Source organism: Eriocheir sinensis, chromosome 12, assembly GCF_024679095.1.
Source record: "Eriocheir sinensis breed Jianghai 21 chromosome 12, ASM2467909v1, whole genome shotgun sequence".
NCBI classification, from domain to species: Eukaryota; Metazoa; Arthropoda; class Malacostraca; order Decapoda; family Varunidae; genus Eriocheir; species Eriocheir sinensis.
Window position 1 is genome coordinate 12,821,156 of NC_066520.1, and position 18,553 is coordinate 12,839,708.

An 18,553-nucleotide genomic window follows, 5' to 3' on the forward strand; every position below is an offset into this window, starting at 1 on the left:
GAGACGGGATGAAGACGCCAGGGAGGGAGGGAGGGAGGGAGAAGACTGATGGCTGTATGGGGAAGGGACAGTTAGATGGCCGGTTAGCTATATAGGACAGGCTTTTTTTCCCTTCTTTCCTCCTTTTCTTCTTCGTTTTCTGTTTCTTGTATTTGAAATGGAAGGGAGATGGCAGGGAGGGAGGGAGAAGACGGATGACTGTGTGGGGAAGGGACAGTTAGATGGCTGGAGAGCTATATGGGACACTCTTTTTTCCCTTCTTTCCTCCTTTTCTTCCCCGTTTTCTAAGTTTTTTTGTATATGAGACGAGATGGAGACGCCAGGGAGGGGGAGAGGGAGGGTGGAAGAAGACGGATGGCTGTATGGGGGACATTTAGATGGCCGGTTAGCTATATAGGACAGTCTTTTTTCCCTTCTTTTTCTTCTTTTCTTCTCCGTTTCCTAAGGTTCTTGTGTATGAGATGGGATGGAGATGGCAGGGAGGGAGGCAGGAGACGGCTGGCTGTATGGGGAAGGGACAGTTAGATGGCCGGAGAGCTATATAGGACAGTCTTTTTTCCCCTTTCCTCCTTTTCTTCTTCGTTTTCTAAGTTTTTTGTATATGGGATGGGATGGAGATGGCAGGGAGGGAGGGAGTAGACGGATGGCTGTATGGGGAAGGGACAGTTAGATGGCCGGAGAGCTATATAGGACAGGCTTTTTCCTATTTTCTCCTCCTTGTCTTCTCCGTTTTCTAAGTTTCTTTTATATGTGAAGGGAGGGAGGGAGAGAGAGAGAGAACGTCTGACTGTATGGGGAAAGGACAGTTAGATGGCGAGTGAGGTACATTTGAGTCTTTTTTCCCGACTGTTCCTCCTTTTCTTTTCCGTTTTCTAAGTTTCTTGTATATGAGATGGAATGGAGATGCCAGGGTGGGAGGGAGGGAGGTAGGAGACGGCTGGCTGTATGGGGCAGGAGGCTTGGCTGTGTGTGTATGGCTGGCGGGGTGGCGTTTCCTTCCTTTACTGCCGTGTTGTTTTGCCTGCCCTGCTCCAGTTATGGCCGGCATGTTTTCCTTACTGGTGACTCCGCGTGTGCCACATCGGAGACAGACACAGAACCGGGTGGAGAGATGAAATGAGAACCTTTGCCGGGGTAGGATGCAGAACACTAAGATCACGGAGAGAGAACCCAGTATAGAGAGATGAAATTAGAACGTTTGCCTGGGTGGGGTGCAGAACTTTAACATCACAAACACAGAGAGAACCAGGTGGAGAGATGAAATTAGAACCTTTGCCGGGGTAGGATGCAGAACACTAAGATCACAGACAGACAGAGAACCAGATGGAGAGATGGAATTAGAACCTTTGACGAGGTACACTAATATAAGACAGAGAGGGGCGGTGGAGAACATTGGCCTTTCTTATGATGATAAAGGGAAATCTCCACTTGTGTGCTAACATGGGTATGGAGAGATGAAATTAGAACCTTTGTCGGGGTGGGATACAGTACACTAACATCAGACAGGGAGGGAGAGGTGGGAAACATTGGCCTCGTATACTGGGTTAATGAGGTTTATTGGTGAAAGGCAACGTTGCCAGATTCTCGTACTCAGCCTCTTATATTTGCCAACTTCCGACCCCAAAACTGTCTCTGGACCCCAATAACGACATTCACTTATAATTAACGTTAAAATAGTTAATTCCTGATGTTTCTTGACAATAGTTATGCGTCAGAAACCGGTGAATACAATGCTCTGAGTACGATAATCTGGCAACGGTGGGGAAGGGTTGGTGTGTTCTAACATGTCCTAACGTGTTGTCGTCTTCTTTCTGCAGGGGACCAGGAGGTGATGCGCTTCATGGGCAACGACACGCACGAGCAGGACTTCAAGCTGATCCTTCACGACACCTCGGGCTCGCTCCTGGTCGGCGGCAGGTGAGTGTGTGTGTGTGTGTGTGTGTGTGTGTGTGTGTGTGTGTGTGTGTGTGTGTGTGTGTTTAAGAGAAAGTTATTTAGGTAGTAGGCAGGGAGACAGTAGTAACAGGAAAAGGTAGACGATAAGAGGATGGGGTATGTGTGTCTGTGCGTCTGTGTGTGTGTGTGTGTGTGTGTGTGTGTGTGTGTGTGTGTTTAAGAGAAAGTTATTTAGGCAGTAGGCAGGGAGACTGTAGTAACAGGAAAAGGTAGACGATAAAAGGATGAGATGTTTGTGTCTGTGCGTCTGTGTGTTTATGTGTGTACGAGAAGGGGTGTTGATAGGCAGTATGCAGTGATGAAAATATGGTTAAATGTCATAGGCTGCAGGTAGGCAGGAAGACAGAGGGCTTGGGAATAGGTATAAGATCATAGGGTGAGGTCTGTGTGTGTGTGTATGTGTGTAGGAGAAAGGTGTTGATAAGCAGTAGATTAAAAGAGGGGAAAAAATAGTGATATGTCATAGGTGGCAGGTAGGTAAGGAGGCAGAAGGCTGTGGAAAAGGTAGAAGAGAGACAAGAAAGTGTGATACAGTGTCTTAAAGAAATATTAGGCGGTAGACAGGTAGGCTAAAGAGTATGTAGTTAACATTAAAGTAATACAAATGCATGAAGAAAGGAAAGTATAGCTTGGTGTCGTAGGTGAGAGCGTGTTCTGGGAGGCGGGTGGCAGGGAAGAAAAGCATAGAGTTAAATAACGAGGTAAGACACGGAGGAAACTAAAGAAACGGTTGAGGTAAGAAGAAAAGAAAGGAAAGAATAACTGCAGGTGTATCGAGAGGAGAGCGAGTTTTAGGCAGTTTTAGGGAGAGAAAAAATAGAGTTTAGGGTAAAAGGACGAGGTAAGAAGGTAACAGAAGGTGGAAAGTATGGGCAAGTTACGAATAATTAAAAAAAAAAAAAAGGAAAGTTAAGCTGAGTGTCAAAGATGAGAGAATAAATTGGGAAGCGGTAAGTAGGGAGAAAGTCTAGGGTAAAAGTAAGGAAAGAAAGGAAGGAAAGTATGGGTAAGTTACGAAGGAGAGGAGGAGATGAATGGCCCAAGTTGGGGTACACGGGTGGATGAGGGTGACAAAGGAGCGCGGATGAAATGTTTTGATGGATAATGAAGGGGATTTATGGGATGTGTGCAGGATGGGGGGGGTGATTGGAGAGAGAGAGAGAGAGAGAGAGAGAGAGAGAGAGAAGGGAAGAATGGAAAGTTTAGCTCAGTGTCAAGAGTGAGAGAATGTTTTGGAAGAGTAAAGAGAGAGAGAGAGAGAGAGAGAGAGAGAGAGAGAGAGAGAGAGAGAGAGAGATTTTCCAGGAAGATCACCATAAATGAATGAGCTAATGTATGAATTCATCTTGTATTCTTTTAACAGTAAGGGATAAAAGAGCGAGAAAGATACAGATTCACAGATACTCATTATGCAATCTTGAATGAATAAAAGAATGTAGGACAGCAAAAGAAAATCGCAGGCAACAGTGAGTGAAAGAAAAACAACACAAACTTGGTAATTAAATTGAGTTGAAGCAAAGTTTGAGAATTAAGCAACACGGGAAGAGTAAATTATTTGGCTTTTTTTTGTTTTTTTTGTTAACTTTAAAACAAAACAATATATATAGCAATGATACATACACATACTATTTGGTAATTAGATTGAGCTGAAGACAAAGTTTGAGAATTAAGCAACACGGGAAGAGAAAGAAAATTATTTGGCTTTTTTTTTTTGTTGTTAACTCTAAAGCAAAACAATATATATAACATTGATACATACATATACACATACAACTTGGTAATTAAATTGAGTTGAAGACAAAGTTTGAGAATTAAGCAACACGGGAAGAGAAAGAAAATTATTGGGCATTTTTTTTTTTTTTGTTAACTTTAAAACAAAAGAATATACATAACATTGATACATACACATACAACTTGGTAATTAAATTGAGCTGAGGACAAAGTTTGAGAATTAAGCATCACGGAATGAGAATTTTGTAGCTTTTTTTCTGTTGAGTGTGAATATATATAAAAAAAAAATTATACATACATACACATACACGAATACATAAATAAAATAATACCAGTAATTGAAAAGTAAGCTCGTGTTACATTCCTAACTTTTCCACGGGTTTCGTTTTTCTTTTTTCTTTTTTCTTTTTTTTTATATTCGAAACCAGATTTAGGGTTTGTGTGTTGTGTTGCGTTATTTTATTTCAGTCCCCGATTGTGATAACGCGATTGTGTTTCAGAAATGTGATATACAACCTGAGCGTGACGGAGCTGCAGGAACAGAGTGTGAGTAGAGTGTAACGATGCTGTTCATAGTGTTTCCTTTTTGCATTCTCTGTCTGTTAGCATAAGTATTGGTATCTCTATATGTAATTTATCGTTGTTTACTTCATCATTTACTAGTCCTTTATTTACTTATCTTATATTACCTCTTTACTTATTTGTTATTACTTTCTTACTTATTATCATTTACTTACATCATCGTTCACATTATCATTTACTTTCATTAATATCTTTATCATTTATCACTGGTACTTATTTTGCCATTATTTATCATTATCGTTATTTATCTGAGTATAAGTATCCATATTTTTACTTCATTATGATTGCTACTATTATTCTCTGACGTACCCATAACACTCCTACGCCTATGACTACTTTTCCTTTCTCATCATCATCATCATCATTTGCCAGACGCTCAACCCAGTAAAGTTGGGGGCATACGCTATAGCAACGCGTGGCTTCGGTCCTCATCTCCGTTGCATTGCGTTACACAGTTATGAGAAAATGGTACAGAGCTTTTAACCTCTGACCATTGTGTTATTTCTTATTGGGACAAGAAGTAATGGTGTTAATGTATACTAATGGGCGTGTTAAATGGTGGGCTTAGTGGTGGTAGTTTTAAATGGTGCTGTTAGGAGGCTGTGATGTTGAAGGCAGTGGTGTCTGGTGATGGTGGTGGTGGTGGACATGGCTGGGAGTGGTGTTGAAAGTAGAGTTGCTAATAGGTGTTAAGAGGTGATAATGGTGGTGGTGGTGGTGGTGGTGGTAATAGTGGACATGACTTGGGGATAGGGGGGTAGGGGTGGAGGTAGTAGTAGTTCCGTGATAACCATTGGCAAGGAAATTATCAGGAAATGAGGTAATCAGAAGGGCGGTAATGAGATGGTGAGGCCAGTCATCACCCCGAGACTTAGGCCGGCCAGTCACCACCACAAAGGTCCAGCCGGTCACCACCACCACCACCACCACCATTACTTTTATCTCCCACCACCAACAGTTATACATCACCCCCATTCAATGCATATACACACTTACTAGTCCGTCATCACCACCGTCATCACTCACCACCATCACCTCTACTACTTCTACTTTTATCTCCCACCACCAACAGTTATACATCACCTCCATTCAATGCATACACACACTTACTAGTCTGTCATCACCACCATCACTACTCACCACCACCACTCACCACTATCACCACTTTTATCTCCCACCACCACCAATAATTGTATATCACCTCCATTCAATGCATACACACACTTGCTACTCCGTCATCACCACCGTCACCATCATCATCACCATCATCATCACTCAAAGTCATCTTCCGAACTGTGAATGAATGTGTAGTTTTTTCTTCTGTCTATCTATATTTATCTATTTATCTCTTCTATTACTTAAAAACATGAGAACTGCTTCCATACCCCTCCCCCTTATTCTCTGTCACATCCATCTTTTACCCAAAATTTGCTAAGGTTATTTTCATCACAACACACCACCAAAACTCCACCACCACACCACCATACGTCATCACCAACAGACCCAGCACCACCATCACCACTGCAATCTTCACCACGAACAGCGCCATTTTCACCACCACCACCACAGCCCCCAGCGTCAGAGGGTGATGAATGGTGAGTGATGAGCCAAGTTACTTAGTTAATTGTCCCTCCTGCCAGCTGTCCGTCCCGTGTGATGACTTGATGGTGCTGCTGGCGGAGGCGGTAAACGGGCGATGGTGGTGGTGGTGGTGGTGGTGAGGGTGGTGGTGGTGGTATGAGTTATCGTCGTTGGGATATGAGGGATGTGACGGTGGTGTGTGTGTGTGTGTGTGTGTGTGAGAGAGAGAGAGAGAGAGAGAGAGAGAGAGAGATTTGATATTCTATTTGGCTCGTAAGGTACATACATATAAAACAAAGTAATACACACACTGCGTCCCAGGGCCATTGAGCCGCGGCTCCAGCACGGACCGAACTTTACAAACATTGTTAACAAGCTGGACGTGTTATTATGGCACTGCAGCCAGAATATATTTAAACATATTACTACAGCTAATAGTCATAATATTATAAAAATGTAAGTAGCAACAATAATAATAGTTAGATAAATAAAGGATATATCAGTCATAATAATTACAATGACTATAATAGTAATAATAATGATAATAATAATAATAATAATAATGATAATAATAATAATGAAAGTAATTATTATTTATGATTATGATAACAACTAATACAAATTAATAAACCAGTACAGTAGCAATTACATACAGGAAACATTCACAATATCCAAAACATGAATATAAAGATGCAAAGAAAATCTAATTATAATTAAATGATAACATGTTGTTTTAACCTCTTTAAAGAGCTGCATAGTAGTTTTTTTGTCCTTCCTGTCCTGGTTCCTTTAATTATAACACTTTGTAATAATTATGACACTTTGTTGTGTTGAGTGGCTCTGCATAATGGAACACTGATGAAACATTTACTGTTATTGTGTCATGAGATGAACACTGCAATCCATTGGGTATGAATAAAGAGCATTGAATAGTAATGAATACAGATATAACTGGCAGAAGGTTCGTCGTTTCTCGCAGTTTTGATAACTTGTAGTCTAAATGGAGAAGGTTTGTGTGGGCATCACGTTGGCAGCGAGACGAGACACGAATCGCCTTTATCTGAACCACGAAAAGCCTGCCAATGAGTGTTTGTGATGACCCCTTCCCCCGCTGCGTGATACTACAGTAGCTAATGAGAGATACATTTGTTTTGGTCTGTTAGTGTATATATAGTCACGTATTCTGTAAACCAAACGTAGTTTACAAATATTTGATGTTTATTTAATATGTTTGATTGCTGCTACTATGTGTTGTCAATGGCCATTCGTCCCCTAAAATTTAATCTCATTAACGTGATGCAATATCAGTTTGTTGATATCAATATCCATATGAGGCGTTTGTGTCATTAAAGATTAGGACATCAAGTATCGAGTATTATTAATAATGAGTTATGTTATTACTTTTTATCTACTCTGATACGTTCCAATTTTCTGTGTAATCAAATTTTTAGCTCATCTAGTTCTTTCCCCAGTATGGATGCGTTGCTCATCAGCCAATAGCAAAAACAAAACAAAATATCGCTACTATGTCTTATACCGGACCTAATATTGATCCTTGAGGCACTCCGTAACTTTACTGTGAGACGATGGATCTTTGCTGTGCACTTTATGTATTGTTTTCTATGACTTCAATAACTTCTGAACCCAAAGTGAGGCGCGGGGCTTTAGTGGGTGTGATCGTCTAGGCATGGAAGTTGAGAGCCAAGGCGAGATGGTTCGAACCCCAGTGCCGCCACGGGACGTCAGGAAGGGTACTAGATCTTAAATAAACCTCGAGTCACAACCCCGAAACAGTGACTTTTCTTGTGAACAACGGTTAAAGCTATCAGGAAACAAAATAACAGTGAATACCTCCCGAAACAGTCGTCCCCAGTACCCCGACTTCCACAAACCTTTTTTCTAGCAACATGGGATGAGAGATCGTGTCCAGTGCTTTCGTTAGGCTGCAAAAAAACTGTTATTCGGTACAATCTCTATTATTTATCGTCTCATAAATGTGCTGGCGAGGTTTATGTGCCGCTAATCCAGTGTTGTGTTTTGGCTGGGAGCAATATTGGAATTCTCTTATCAATGAATATTTGCAAAGGAAGTCGATCGGCCATGATGAGAGAGAGAGAGAGAGAGAGAGAGAGAGAGAGAGAGAGAGAGAGCGTCCGCCAGTCACCCAGATGGCACACAAATGGCAAATTCCACTCTCGCGTCCAGACCCCATTGCCTCCATTACCTTAACAGCCCCATTGACATTCACCTTGCCGCGGCACGAGTCTTTGTTGCCAGGTGTTCTGAGGGAGGGAAATACCGGTGTTAAAATTGGCATGTTTGTTTACCTGTCGCTCCATATCCTCAGGTGACATTAATTAGCGCTAGATCGTATCCCTCTTCAGAAATGATAGATGATAATAGTAATATAGAGGAATGGGTTAACTTTGTATCCCATTTGTTTACCTGTGATTTGATGCCCTCAGGTGAATTAATAAGCGCCAGTGATGATAGTAATAGTATAGAGGAGTGGTTTAACGTAGTATTTTATTTCTTTACTTGTCCGATACCCGTAAGTAATTTAGTAAGCCCCAGTTTGCCTCTCTCTTTAAAAGTAAAAGCCTAACAGCGCAATAGGGCGCGATGTAAAAATAAAGAAATAAAAAATAAATAAAAAAAAATAAGAATAGTAAGTATGATAATAATGATATAGACTATAGAGGAATGGTTTAGCCTAGTCTCGAATTTTTTTTACATATAGTTAATTTCACCCCACTCTCCTCAGTCTGGTAAAATGACTTCATCCATCACGCCCTAATTCACCTTCACGCCCCCCCCCAAAAAAAGAAAATTAAAATATAGAGGAATGGTTTAGCCTACTATCGGTTTGTTTGTTTGTTTGTTTGTTTGTTTTTACATATACACTTTCATATCACTTTCCTCAGTTTGGTAACATGACTCGATCCATCACGCCCTAATTCACCTTCCCGTCCCCAGAGAAATGCAATAATAAGGATAATAATATAGAGGAATCGTCTAATATTTTCCTCATAGTCACATTCATCCCACTTTCTTCAGTCCGGTAATATGACTCAATTCTTCACAGCCTAATTCACTTCGCCTCCATGGACGTGTCACAGTTGCCGAGGGAAGGCCAGGCGTGGGCGTATCAAAGCTCTGGACTTCTTTGACAGGCTCGGGGTGTCAGCGCACGAGTGTCTGATAACTTGGTCATGTTTATTTATGGGTATTATGTTTCTAGGGTGCGGAATTTGTTTGAAGCTCTCTTGATGTTTTATTTTTATTTTATTTTATTTTATTTTATTTTATTTTATTTTTATTTTTTTCTACGTGCAATCTGGTGCTGCTCACTTCCATGTAAATATGTATGGGTGGGGGGGGTGGGGGGGGGTTGTGTGAAGCTCTATCGATGGTTCTGTAGTGTAGGGTTATACTGAAGCTCATTTCCAGCTTTTTATGTATGGAATTAGTGTGTGTGTGTGTGTGGGGGGGGGGAGTGTTTGTGTAAAGCTCTATCGATGGTTCTGTAGTGTTACGTTGAAGCTCATTTCCAGCTTTTAATGTATGGAATTAGTGTGTGTGTGTGTGTGTGTGTGTGTGTGTGTGTAAAGCTCTTCCAGTCGTTCTTTCTTCCTCTCTGCTCATTTATAGATATTTACGAGTCTGGGATTGGGGTTGGTAAAGCTCTCTCGGTGGAGGGAAATTAATGAGCTCGGCGTGCGTCCTGGTAGTCCCCTCGTGCCTCCTTTGTAATTTCTAGTGTTTCAGCGAATGGGCATACTCAAGAATTTCTGTTCATTAGTGTTCATTTTTGGTTGTGGGCCTTGCCATGGGTAGTTTCATGACCCTGCTGGCAGCTTTACAAAGTTTCTGTACCATGAACGCGAAAAAAACACTAACGAGGACCCGACTAATCCCTTTTTCGACCTTTGGAAAGTGTTGATGTGATAGGCGGAAGTGTATCTTGAACATTTCGGCGCCAGACACACATAAATTCAACAAGGCTTTCATAGGTGTTGAGAGCCTTTCCGTGGGTAGTTTCATGACCCCGGTGGCAGTTTTACAAAGTTTCTGTACAATGAACGTGAAAAAACACTAATGAGAACTCGATTAATCCCCTTTTCGACCTTTGGAAATTGCTGTGTGAGGCGGAAGAGTATCTTGAACATTTCGGCGCCAGGCACACACATTTGACAAGGCTTTCATAGGTGTTGAGAGCCTTGCCATGGGTAGTTTCATGACCCCGGTGGCAGTTTTACAAAGGTTATGTACTATGAACGTGAAAAACACACTAATGATGACCCGACTAATCCCTTTTTGGACCTTTGGAAATTGTTGACGTGAGAAGCGGAAGTGTATCTTAATCATCTCGGCGCCAGACACACACATTCAACAAGGCTTTCATAGGTGTTGAGAGCCTCTCCATGGGTAGTTTCATGACCCTGGTGGTAGTTAGACTAATCTTCTGTACCACGAACGTGAAGAAACACTCACGAGAACCCGATTCATCTCCACTTCGGCCTTGGGATATAGTTGACGTGAGAGCAGCGTTGCCAGATTATCGTATTCACCATATTGTATTTATCATTTTTAAGCCTCAAACTCTCGTACCTACACAAATAACGAAAGAATATTAAAGTTGGCGTTTCAACTGTTATGTATTGATGTTTGCTTGTTTGTTTTTGCTATAGATATCAGTCAGAAACTACGAAAATGCAATACGGTGTGTACGATAATACGGCAACGCTGCGTGAGAGGCGGCAGCGTCTGAGCCAGTGTCGCCATCCGGGTCACGTCTTGATCCGGACTCAATACGGACAGGATCAACAGCACTGGCGAACCGAACCTGCGTGTTATTGAAGCCCTGCAGCGTAAACAGCCATTCAACATCCGCGCCATTAATATAAACTTAGTAAAGCCTGATCAGCTACACACCTTCCCCTTATACCTCACCGCCTCCCCTCCCCCCTTCCCTTCCCTTCCCTTCCCTTCCCTTCCCCCTTCACGTCCTCATTCTCTTGCTACCAAATGCTCAGATCAATCAGGACTTAAAATAGTAGTAGTAGTAGTAGTAGTAGTAGTAGTAGTAGCAGTAGTAGTATAAAGTGTAATCAGCATCATATCTTCATCTTACCAACACCATTTTCATCGTTACATCATTATTTTCACCATCATCATCATCAATACAACCTCATCATTATCACCACCACCATCGTCACCATCATCATCATCATCATCACACCCGAGTCCGTGCCAATACTTGCGCCGTCTCGTCATCCATTTAGCGCCATCATCATCATCGCCATTAGCCGCCTTATCTCTCATTAACGGCCGCCTATCTTCTCCATCTTTACTCCTTCCTCTACCGCCATCACCTTCCCCCCCTCCCCCCTTCCCCAAGCCTGAAAACTGAGGGCGGGGAGAATATTGTGGGAGAGATTGTCGGTGAAAATAATGGCGGTGGTGATGGTTTTGGTGGTGGTTGTGGTGTTGATGGTGTTGTTGTTTTTGGTGGTGGTGGTGGTGGTGGTGCTGGTTAAGTATTGGTAGTGGTGATGATGTTTGTATTGTATTGGTACGGAAGTGGTGAATGTAGTGATGACAGTAGCTTAGTGGTGATTTTGGCAAGAGGTGGTGGTGATGAGGGTGGTGTTGATGGTACTATGCTATACGAGATTGTTGTTGGTAAAGGAAATGCGTGGTGTTGTGCTTGCGTATGTTGGTGTAGTGGTAGTGATGGTGGTGGTGGTGGTGATGTGGTGGTGATGTGGTGGTGGTGATGGTTGGTAGGATAAGGCTGCAAGATTACTTATAAGCAGCGTAGATAAGTAGGTAGGAAAGCAGAGAGAGAGAGAGAGAGAGAGAGAGAGAGAGAGAGAGAGAGACCCCTCATCCTCCAGACGCTTCTCTTCCTCCCTCTTTCCTCCTCCCTTCCCTTCGCCCTTACATTAAAGCGGAGAAATGAAAAATGATGAAAGGGAAAGAGGAAAGAGGGAGAAGGAGGAGGAGGAAAAGGACACAGGCAAAATCGATTTCAAGTATTATCTCCTCTGCTTTTGACTTTCCTTTCATTCCGGGAGAGAGAAAGAAGAAAGAAAGAAGAGATAAAGAAGACAGAGTGCTATAACGGAAAAGAGAAAGAGGAAGGGAGAAGAAAGGAAGGAGGATGTTCAGAGCGTAAATTAGAAGAAAGAAAACGAAGGGGAAAGAAATGAAAAGCAAACACGTACTGAAGGAAGGGAAAAAAAAGAGAAAATGGGCTTTTAAAGGGGGAGGAAAAGAAGGAGTTAGAAGAAGAATTTAAGGAAGAAAAATAGAGACAAGAGAAGTAATTAAGGAAATGGAGGAGAGAATGAATGTATGTCTGTGTGTTTATGAGAGAGAGAGAGAGAGGAGGGGGGGGTAAGCAGCCAGAATAGGGAGACTAGAAGGGTGATTTGTTAGGGAATGGCAACTTTCCAATGACTGTCTGCTGGCCTGTTGTCTGCTGGCTCAGTCCCCGCCGTCTGCTCCTTCTCCTCCTGCTGCTCCTGCTTCTCCTGTTCTTATCTGCTTTTTGTCGTCGGGATTATCTGCTGTTTTTTTATAATGCTGTTTCCGTCTGTATTTGTTTTGTTGTCGTTTCTGTTCTTATTGTCTATTTTCTTCTATTTATCTGGTTGGTCTTTTCATTTTCTTCGTCTGTTTGTTTGTTTTTTCTCCATCCCCTTCTGTTTCCTAGCCCTCCTTTTCTACTTCATTTCCGTCTCTTCTCATCTCTTCCCTTCCGTTGCTGTATTCCGACTTTCTCTTCTTCTTTTCCATCTGATTTCTCTCCCCTTTCTTCTCCTTTTCCATTTGCTTTCCCTTTTCTCCTTCCTTGCCGTCTCCTTTCCCTTCCTTCCTCCTCCTCTCCCTCACCGTCTTTTGTTCTTTTTTTCTTTCAGTTTCTTTCCCTCTGCGTTCCTTCCCTTTCTTCTTTTCCTCTTGCCTTCCTTTCCCTCTGCTCTCCCACATTTTCCCTCCTCTTCGTCTCCTTCCCTTCTTCCTCTCATGCTCTTCCGCCCCTTCTCTTTCCTGTTATTTCATCTCCCTCTTCGTCCTCTTCCATGATGTTTGTCCTCCTCTTTCTCCTTCATCTTCCTCTCTTCTTCTGCCCTTCCTTCCTCTTCCCCTTCATTTCCCTTTATTTCTCCGTCTTGTCCTATTCCCCCTTCATCTCCCTTTCATCGTCTGCCCTTCCTTACTCCTTCCCTTCATTTTCCTTTATCTCCATCCATCCATCTTGTCCTTCTCCTCTTCCCCCTTCATCTTCCCTCTCTTCGCCTGCCCTTCCTTCCTCTTCCCCTTCATTTTCCTTTATCTCCATCCATCCATCTTGTCCTTCTTCTCTTCCCCCTTCATCTTCCTTCCTTTCTCCGTCTACCCTTCCTTCCCCCTACCCCATCATTTTCCTTTATCTACGTCTTGTACTCCTCTTCCCCCTTCATCTTCCATCTTCTCTTCGTTAGCCCTTCCTTCTCCTTCCCTTTCATTTTCCTTTATCCACGTCTTGAGCTCCTTCTCTTCCCCCTTCATCTTCCTCTCTCTTCGTCTGCCCTTCCTTCCTCTTCCCCTTCATTTTCCTCAATCTCTCACGTCTTGTCCTTCTCTTCCCCCTTCATCATCCTTTCTCTTCGTCTGCTTTTCCTTCCTCTGTCCCTTCCTGCGTTGCGTCGTACTAGTCTTTAAAAGCATATCCGGATGTACCTACGTTGCCCTTTCCTGCCACACCTGTCCTTTCCTATTCATCCCTGTCACACCTTTGACCACGCCGCTTCCTTGTACAGTTAATTTGTTGTTGTTGCTCGTGTGGTCTATTCAATTCTTCAATCTGGCCTTCTCTTCCTCTTCCCTCTCCGCACTGTCTTCTGGTTTTCCTTTTTTCCATCCTTTCGTCTTCTCTTTCCCTCTCCTTTCCCTCCTCTTCTATGTTTCCTGCTCTTCCTTTTGTCCATCCGTACCTCCTCTTTCCCTCTCCTCTGTGTTCTGTTCTTCCTTTCGTTCTTTCTGTCATCTCTTTCCCTCTCTTTCTTTTATCTTCTCCTCCTCATCTTTCTTCTTCCTGTTTTCTGATCTTCCTTTTGTCTATCCTTGTCTCCTCTTTCCCTCTTCCCTTTCTTTACTGTCTTCTGGCCTTTCTTCCCTTTCCTTTCCCCTTCTCCCTTATGCCTCTCCGTTCTGGGTTCTGTCGCTGCTGCAGTCTGCCGCCTCCGCCACCGCCGCCGCCGTCCTCCTGCTGCCGGGGCGGGTGGATAACGCCGCGGCTCCTGCTTACATTTCCATCGCTTAATGGCCGCGGCATAATGTGGCCTTTGAGTGTAGCAGATCACGCCTCCTCCCTCACCCACCGCCGCCACCCCTCACTTACCCTCACTCACCCCTGCCTCATCCGCTACCCCTCACCCACCCCTCTCCTCTCCCTCCTACCACCGTCATCCGCTACCCTTCACCCACCCTCCCCTCCACTACTGCTTCACTCGCCTCATCCTACCACCCCTCACTCACCCCTCTCCTCTCCCGCCTTCCTCCGTCATCCGCTACCCTTCACCCACCGTCTCCCCTCCACTATACTGCTTCCCTCACCTCATCCGAACATCCCTCACCCACTCTCATTCTTGCTTCCCTCACCGACCACCCCTCACCCACCTCACTCCTGCCTTCCTCATCCACCACCCCTCACCCACCCCCACTCATGCTTCCCTCACCCACCCTCACTCCTGCCTTCCTCATCCACCATCCCCATCCACCCTCACTGTTCCCACCCTCACCCACCACCCCCATCCACCCCCACTCCTGCCTTCCTCATCCACCACCCCCATCCACCCTCACTGCTGCCTTCCTCTTCCCCCTCCCCTCATCCACCCCCACTCTTGTCTTCCTCATCCACCACCCCTTGCCCACCCTCACTTCTGCCTACCTCATCCACCACCCCCATCCACCCTCACTGCTGCCTTCCTCTTCCTCCATCCCTCATCCACCCTCGCTCTTCCCTCCTGCCTGCCTCCCCTCAAGCTTGTTCTCACTTCCCATCCTTCTTACTTCTCTTCTTCATCATCCTTTCTTCCCTTCTTCATTCCCTTCCTATTATCACTTCTCCCTTATTCCCAGTTCTTCTTCTCCTTCCCTCCTTTTCATCCTCACCTCTCTCCTGTCCCTCCTCCTCCTCCTCCTCCTTTTCTCCCCCTCATTCTCACCGCCAACTCATCCCTTCTCTTCTTCCTCCTTTCCTCTCTCCTATCTTTACCCCCTTACCCATCCCTCCTCCTCCTCCTCTTCATCCTCATCCTCTTCCGCCTTTCCTCCCTTTCATCTTCCCCACTCCCTCATCCCTCCCTTTCTTCTTTCCCTACCATCTTCAGCCCTCCCCCATCCCTCCAACTTCTCTTCCCCCTCCTTCCTTCCTCTCCCTCCCCACAAAACCATCGATTCTTCTTCCCTCCAGTCTCCTCTTCATCACCTTTCTCTTTTCTCTCCCTCTCCTTCCTCGCTTGTATTTCTTTCTCCCCCTGCTTGCATCTACTTTTTACCTCCCTCTCTTCTTCTTTCCTCCTCCTCCTCCTCCTCCTCCTCCTCCTCGTGGCATTATCTCCTCCACCCTCTTCCCTTCACCCCCCTTTCGGTCATAAATAAAGGCAACGTTATGATACAGAGGCGGGGATAATGCCCCCTCCCCCCCCTTCCCATCTCTCTCTCTCTCTCTCTCTCTCTCTCTCTCTCTCTCTCTCTCTCTCTCTCTCTCTCTCTCTCTCTCTCTCTCTCTCTCTCTCTCTCTCTCTCACTCACACACACACACACACACACACACACACACACACACACACACACACACACACACACACACACACACTTGCCATATTTTCCGGGTTTCTTTTCTTGTTCCTGCATACGGTTATTTTAGTTTATTACGCTGCAACTTTTCCTCCTCCTCCTCCTCCTCCTCCTCCTTGTCTCGCCTTCCTTGCCTCCTTTCATTCCTCCCTACCTCCTTCTTTCCTCTCTTCTTTCACCATTCTACTCCTTCCTTCCTTTCTTCCTTCCTCCATTGTCATCCTCTTCATCCACTTATTCCTTTACCTCCCATTCTTCTCTCTTCTCCTCTTCTCCCCTTTTCCTCCCCCCTCTTCATTACCAGAATAGTGAAGACCCCCCCCCCCTCCCTGTGTGTGTGTGTGTGTGTGTGTGTGTGTGTGTGTGTGTGTTTCCCAGTGACGGATGTGGCTGATTATATCTCCTCCTCTTCCCACTTTGATCATTTCATGCATTATGGCTTTGTTTGTGGCGTTCCGCTGTTGCTCATATATTATTTCAACGTTAATGCGTATTCTGTGTGCCCCCACCCCCCCATCCCCTTCTCCCTTTCTCTCCCTCTCCCTCTCCTTCCTAGTCTCCCATTCCTCGTCTTCGTCCTCCTCCTCCTCCTTCTCCAGCCCCATTTATTACGTCCTCCTATTTCGCTATTTTCTCGTTTTCTTCTCCTTTTCTCCTCCTCCTCCTACTCTTCTTCTTCGTCCTCCTCCTCCTCCTCCTCCTCCTCCTCCTCCTTCTCCAGACCCCATTTGTTATCTCCTATTTCGCTCTTTTCTCGTTTTCTTCTCTTTTTCTCCTTCTCCTTCTCCTCCTCCTACTCCTACTCCTCTTCTTCGTCCTCCTCCTCCTCCTTCTCCAGACCCCATTTGTTATCTCCTATTTCGCTCTTTTCTCGTTCTCTTCTCTTATTCTCCTCCTCCTCCTCCTACTCCTCTTCTTCGTCTTCATCTTCCTCCTTCTCTTCATCCAACTTGTTACCGCCTCCTGTTTCGCTCTTCCCCTTTCCCTTCTCTTATTCTCCCTCCCATTTTTCTCTTCTTCGTCTGTCTCTTATTCCTCCTTCTCTTTATCTATCTTGTTAGTTCTTACCTCTTGTTTCATTCTCCCCCCCTTTCTGTTCCTCTTCTCCTTCCCTCCATTTCATTCTCACCACTCTTCTGTCCCTCCTCCTCCTCCTCCTCCTCCTCCTCCTCCTCCTTTTTTCCCTCTCATTCTCACCGCCCCCTCATCCCTTCTCTTCTTCCTCCTTTCCTCTCCTATCTTTACCTCCCACCCATCCCTCCTCCTCCTCCTCTTCATCCTTTTTCTCTTCCGCCTTCTCTCTTTACCCTGTTTTCCCTTCTTTGTCTTCCCTTTCTCCTCTTCTTTCTCCTCTCCTATTTCTTCCTCCCCCATACTTATCTCCCTCTCCTCCTCCTCTTTCTCTTCCTCTTCTTTTTCCCCATTTTCCACCCTCTTAGTATTACCTCCTTATCTTCCCTCCCCTTTCCGTTTCCTCCTCCTCCTCCTCTTTCTCCCCTTCTTCCACTTCTCCCTCCTCCTTCACCCCTCTCCTCCACCTACTCGCATCCCTTACCACCTCCTCCTCCTCCTCCTCCTCCTCTTTCTTCCCTTCTTCCACTTCTCCCTCCTCCTTCACCCCTCTCCTCCACCTACTCGCATCCCTTACCACCTCCTCCTCCTCCTCCTCCTCTTTCTCCCCTTCTTCCTCTTCTCCCTCCTCCTTCCCCCCTCTCCTCCTCCTCCTCGCATCACGTACCTCCTCCTCCTCCTCCTCCTCCTCTTTCTTCCCTTCTTCCACTTCTCCCTCCTCCTTCACCCCTCTCCTCCACCTACTCGCATCCCTTACCACCTCCTCCTCCTCCTCCTCCTCTTTCTTCCCTTCTTCCACTTCTCCCTCCTCCTTCACCCCTCTCCTCCACCTGCTCGTATCCCTTACCACCACTTTCTCCTCCTCCTCCTCCTCCTCCTCCTCCTCCTCCTCTTCCTCCTCCTCCTCCCTGCGTCCACCCTGCCCCACACCGTCCTCTTATATTATGTAAATGTTGGATTCTGGATAACGTGTGAGGTGTCGGGTCTTGGGTGAATCCCGCTCTATATATTATAAAGATAAGAGACCCACCCAGAGAGAGAGAGAGAGAGAGAGAGAGAGAGAGAGAGAGAGAGAGAGAGAGAGAGAGAGAGAGAGAGAGAGAGAGAGAGAGAGAGAGAGAGAGAGAGAGAGAGAGAGTTGGTACAAAGATAAAAAGTTCAAACCTCCTTGAAGATAACTTTGTAAAGCTTTCATAGCCTGTTCATTTTGGGGTCTTCATGCGATAGTGAGGAGGAGGAGGAGGAGGAAGATACATAGAGAACTAGAAAGAAGAGGGAAGTAAAAGAGAGAGCAGGAAAAAGAAAAGGAAGAGGAAGTGAGGATTCAGAAGGAGGAGCAGGAGGAGGAGGAGGATTCGTCGAGAAATAGAAATAGAAAAAGGAGCAAAAGAAAGGAAAGTGAGAGGAAGTGAGGATTCAAAAGAGGACAAGGAGGAGGAACCTTAAAAAAGCTAGAACATAAGAAAGCGGGAACAAAAAGCAGGAGAAAGGAAAGGAGAAAAAGGAAGAAGATTGAGAAGGAGGCGGAGGAGGAGGAGAGGGACTAGAAAACAAAAGCTGGGAGAAGAGGAAGAAGGAAAGGAAGAGAAGATGTATCGGACTGGAAAGAAACAAAAAAGGAGGAGGGGGAGGAGAAGGAGAACTGTATGATAATTCTAAGAGAGAGGAGGAGAAGAAGAAGGGGTAAGAAGAAAGGAACCAGGAAATAAAGCAAGGAAAATGGTAAAAAGGAATAGAAAAGAAAAAGCATTGGGATGAAAAGAAAGAAAGAGAAGGATGAGGA

The 18,553-nt window shown here is 44.9% G+C and overlaps 1 protein-coding gene across 1 annotated transcript in view; it reads left to right on the forward strand.

The window, feature by feature from the left end:
• The first annotated feature begins 1,817 nt into the window (after positions 1–1,817).
• LOC126997417 (semaphorin-1A-like) overlaps positions 1,818–18,553 on the forward strand; it is a 49,606-nt gene continuing 32,870 nt past the window's right edge. Inside the window, exons 1-2 of the mRNA XM_050858499.1 lie at positions 1,818–1,917; positions 4,188–4,233. Of these exons, the coding sequence (XP_050714456.1) occupies positions 1,832–1,917; positions 4,188–4,233 (132 nt within the window). The 5' untranslated portion in view covers positions 1,818–1,831. The remainder of the gene's footprint in view (positions 1,918–4,187; positions 4,234–18,553) is intronic.